At 53.7% G+C, this 3,412-nt stretch overlaps 2 protein-coding genes across 2 annotated transcripts in view; one reads left to right on the forward strand and one right to left on the reverse strand.

The window, feature by feature from the left end:
- Positions 1-4, reverse strand: part of EMH_0072900 (uncharacterized protein) — a gene marked incomplete at both ends in the record, with an annotated part of 603 nt that extends 599 nt beyond the window's left edge. The window contains 1 exon segment of the mRNA XM_013502544.1: positions 1-4. Within this exon segment, the coding sequence (XP_013357998.1) occupies positions 1-4 (4 nt within the window).
- Positions 5-1,145: 1,141 nt separating this feature from the next.
- Positions 1,146-2,831, forward strand: EMH_0073020 (membrane-associated calcum-binding protein, related, putative; the record flags this gene model as incomplete). Its single annotated transcript, XM_013502545.1, has 5 exons — positions 1,146-1,511; positions 1,758-1,800; positions 1,916-2,007; positions 2,120-2,180; positions 2,488-2,831. The coding sequence occupies 5 exons, from the start codon at positions 1,146-1,148 to the stop codon at positions 2,829-2,831; spliced, it is 906 nt and encodes a 301-aa protein (XP_013357999.1).
- Between the last annotated feature and the right edge of the window lie 581 nt (positions 2,832-3,412).

Raw genomic sequence — 3,412 nt, forward strand, 5'->3', positions numbered from 1 at the left:
TCATCCGCTTCTTCCATTGCAGCACCTGCTGCTAAGGACGCATCTGCTGCTGCTGCTGCTGCTGCTGCTGCTGAGGACGCATCTGCTGCAGCAGCAGCAGCAGCCGGTACATTTGCTGCAGCAGCGAAAGCTGGGTCTGCTGAAGCGGGTGGCAAATCCTTTGTTGCTGCTGTTGCTGCTACGCCTGCAGCAGCGCCCTCTTTCACTGCCGCAGCAGCAGCAGCAGCAGCAGCTGCTGCTGCTGCTGCTGCAGCCTGGTCTGCTGCATCATGCTCCCCAACAGCGAGGAACAGCAGTAGCAGCGCAGCAGCAGCAAACGGCAGCAGGTCGGGCCGCTGCCAGAGGGTTCGCNAGCGAGGAACAGCAGTAGCAGCGCAGCAGCAGCAAACGGCAGCAGGTCGGGCCGCTGCCAGAGGGTTCGCGGCTTGAGTAGCTGCGCCCTGCGACCGAGGGGCAGCGGATTCGTCTGCATCCCTAAACCCTAAACCCTAAACCCTAAACCCTGAATTCTAAGCCCCAGTTACAAACCCTAGGGTTTAGGGTTTGAGCCCTTTCCCTCCCTGCACGCCCGATAGCGAAGCCGGCGGGCTACGCCGTCAAATGTGTAGGCGATGAGGGTTCAGGGTTTAGGGTTTAGGGTTTAGGGTTTCCGTGGCGATGTTGGTACGCATCCAGAGGTGTCGGGGGCGGTCCGTGGGGTTTAGGGTTTAGGGTTTAGGGTTTAGGGTTTAGCGGGTTAGAGGTTAGAACCCAGGGCCTGGGGCTTAGGGCTTGGTACTAAGCAGATGAGAGCTGTACAGACACCCGGGGCCAGGGAGATAACCACGTATGGAGTTGCAGCTGTTGCTGCAGTGCTGCAGCAGGGTGGCAGCAGCAACTCATTCAAAGGAAAACCCTTGTCTGCGTCTTATAGATCCGGTGTTGAATTAATTTAAGGGTTTAGGGTTTAGGGTTTAGGGTTTAGGGTTTAGGGTTTAGCGTTTAGGTCGGGGCTTGTGTACGGCGCTCTGTGCGCTGTGCTGTCTCGCGTTGCGGCAATGCAGGCGTGTTTGTTTTGGTTTGTTTCTGTTAAGCATTTATGTTTTTTGTTTTTGATTTATTAAATAGTGTGTGTTTGCTGCATATTGTTCTTTTTTTTCTTGAAAATGAAGGTTTCTGTTTCTCTGGCGGCGACAGCGGTTGCCGCTGCGGTGTCTGGAGCTGTCTGTACACCTGAAGCGAGCCCAAAGCTATCCGGGGAGAAACTGGCGGAGTTGATGCAGTTAAGTTTAAGTGAAATAAAAAACAGAATGGAAATTATTTTCTCTCTTGTAGACGCAAATGGAGACGGGGTCATCACCACAGAAGAGGCACAGGCCTGGAGCACACGCCTGAAGGAGGCTATGCATAAACACCAAGTTAAACAAGAATTCATTTCTATCGATAAAGACAACGACGGAAAAATTACACTCGAAGAATTAGAGGTCACGTACACTGACGGAAGCGACCCAGCCAGCCAGGAGGCACACAAGGTAAACAACACAAACCCTAAACCCTAAACCCTAAACCCTTGCAGAAGAGTTTTCGAGGGTTTCCAGCTATTACTACTTAGGTTTAGAGTTTAGTGTAAGGGTACGGTCTACGGCGGGTGTGGTCGAGGGTTTTCCCGGCAGCTCATAGAACATTGATGGGGATGCTCGCGAGGGTTTAGGGTTTAGGGTTTAGGGTTTGGGGTGAGGGTTTGCGTGCTGTGCTATGGCGGCTGCGTTGCTGCTCAGGAGGATGTGAGAAAGAGGTTTGCCGCCGTTGACAAGGACAAGAGTACGTCGAATACACTTTGTCTTTCCTCTGCTGACAAGGGTTTGGGGGTTTAGGGTCTAGTGTTCAGGGTTTAGGGTTTAGGGTTTAGGGTTTAGGGTTTAGGGTTTGCACACAGGTGGAAGCCTCAGTCTCGAAGAGGTTACGATTCTTATGGACCCTGGAAAGGACGAAGTGCTGATGCAGATTGAGGTCGATGAAATCATGGCAGTGAGTTGAGGGTTTATGCGGGTCTAGGGTTTAGGGTTTAGGGTTTAGGGTTTGGGGTTTAGGGTTTAGGGTTTAGGGTTTGTATGCTGTGGTGGTGTATTGCTTTGTTCAGGCGCAAGACAAAGACAAAGACGGCAGCATCTCCCTAGAAGAATTCCTCCAGAACGAAGGTGGTGAGCCAAACCCCAAAGCAGCAGCAGCAGCTGCTGCAGGTGCTGCAGCAGCAGCCGCAGTAGCCGCAGTAGCCTTGCAGCAGCAGCAGCATCCGCGGCAGCAGCAGCATGTGTTGCACTTGTTGATTGTGTTGTTTTTGTTGCTGCTCATCTTGCAGCAATATCCCGTTGCAGCAGCAGCAGCTTCACCCTCAGACTCACCCCCCCCCCCCCCCCCCCCCCNCCCCCCCGCCTCCCCCCAGCAGCAGCAACAGCAGCAGCAGCAGCAGCAGCAGCAGCAGCAGGGTATGTATGTGTGTGTGTATAGGTACATTGACGGACCCCGAGAAGGAAGAGTTAACGCGTGAGTTTTCTTCTTATGATAAAGATGGAGACGGAAAGATAGATGAGGCGGAGCTGCGGGCTGTAATAAAGGACCCCCACGCCCACGACCTGCAGCAGATGATGGAGTCTTTGGCAGCAGAGATGGAGGATGGTAAGATAAGCAAGGACCAATGGTCCACTAAGTTCGAGACCTTCTCTGTATCTATGCTCACTGACAACGGAGAACTGCTGAGATTCCCAGAAGAGTATGAAGGTATTGATCTACCCTTCAAGGGTATAAGTTTAGGACCAGGAGAAGAGGAAGATATGCAGCACGATGAACTATGATTTATATTTGCTGCTGATACTGCTGCTGCTGTTGCTGCTGCTGTTGCTGCTGCAAGGCGCAGCCAAATATATGCACACAGAGCTCCGCAGTACAGCTTCTAGACAGCGCAGAAAAGTACCAACACCTTTGACATCTCGGGGGGGCGTGCGGCTAGCCAGCTAGCTAGCTAGCTAGCTAGCTAGCTAGCTAGCTAGATACGTAGCAGCCAGCAGGGAGCCGCCTGCGCCAGATGCAAAGGCGTCGCTCTGCACTCCGGTAGCTAGCTGGCTAGCCAGGGCTTGTTTTGAGGACGTCAACAACCACCCCTTCGCAGTCAGCTAGCTGTCTTTCTTTGGCTAGCCGCTCTGGCTAGCTGCTGCATCCTCGAACTTTGGCCTCTGGCTCTTTACGCTTCAACAGAGTATGCACGCGGACGGGGGGTTGGGTGTAGCGTAGATTGCAGCAACTCTGGGTTAGCTGCTGCTGCTGCGGCGGGAGCAGCAGCAGTCGGAGCCGCTGCTGCTGCTGGCGCATGTGTAGCAAGAGCTAGTAGGGGCGAGGCAGGGATGGCTCCAGGCAGCGGCTAGGGTAGACACAGGGT

Source organism: Eimeria mitis, genomic scaffold (genome assembly GCF_000499745.2).
Source record: "Eimeria mitis Houghton genomic scaffold, Emh_scaff95, whole genome shotgun sequence".
Taxonomy (NCBI): domain Eukaryota; phylum Apicomplexa; class Conoidasida; order Eucoccidiorida; family Eimeriidae; genus Eimeria; species Eimeria mitis.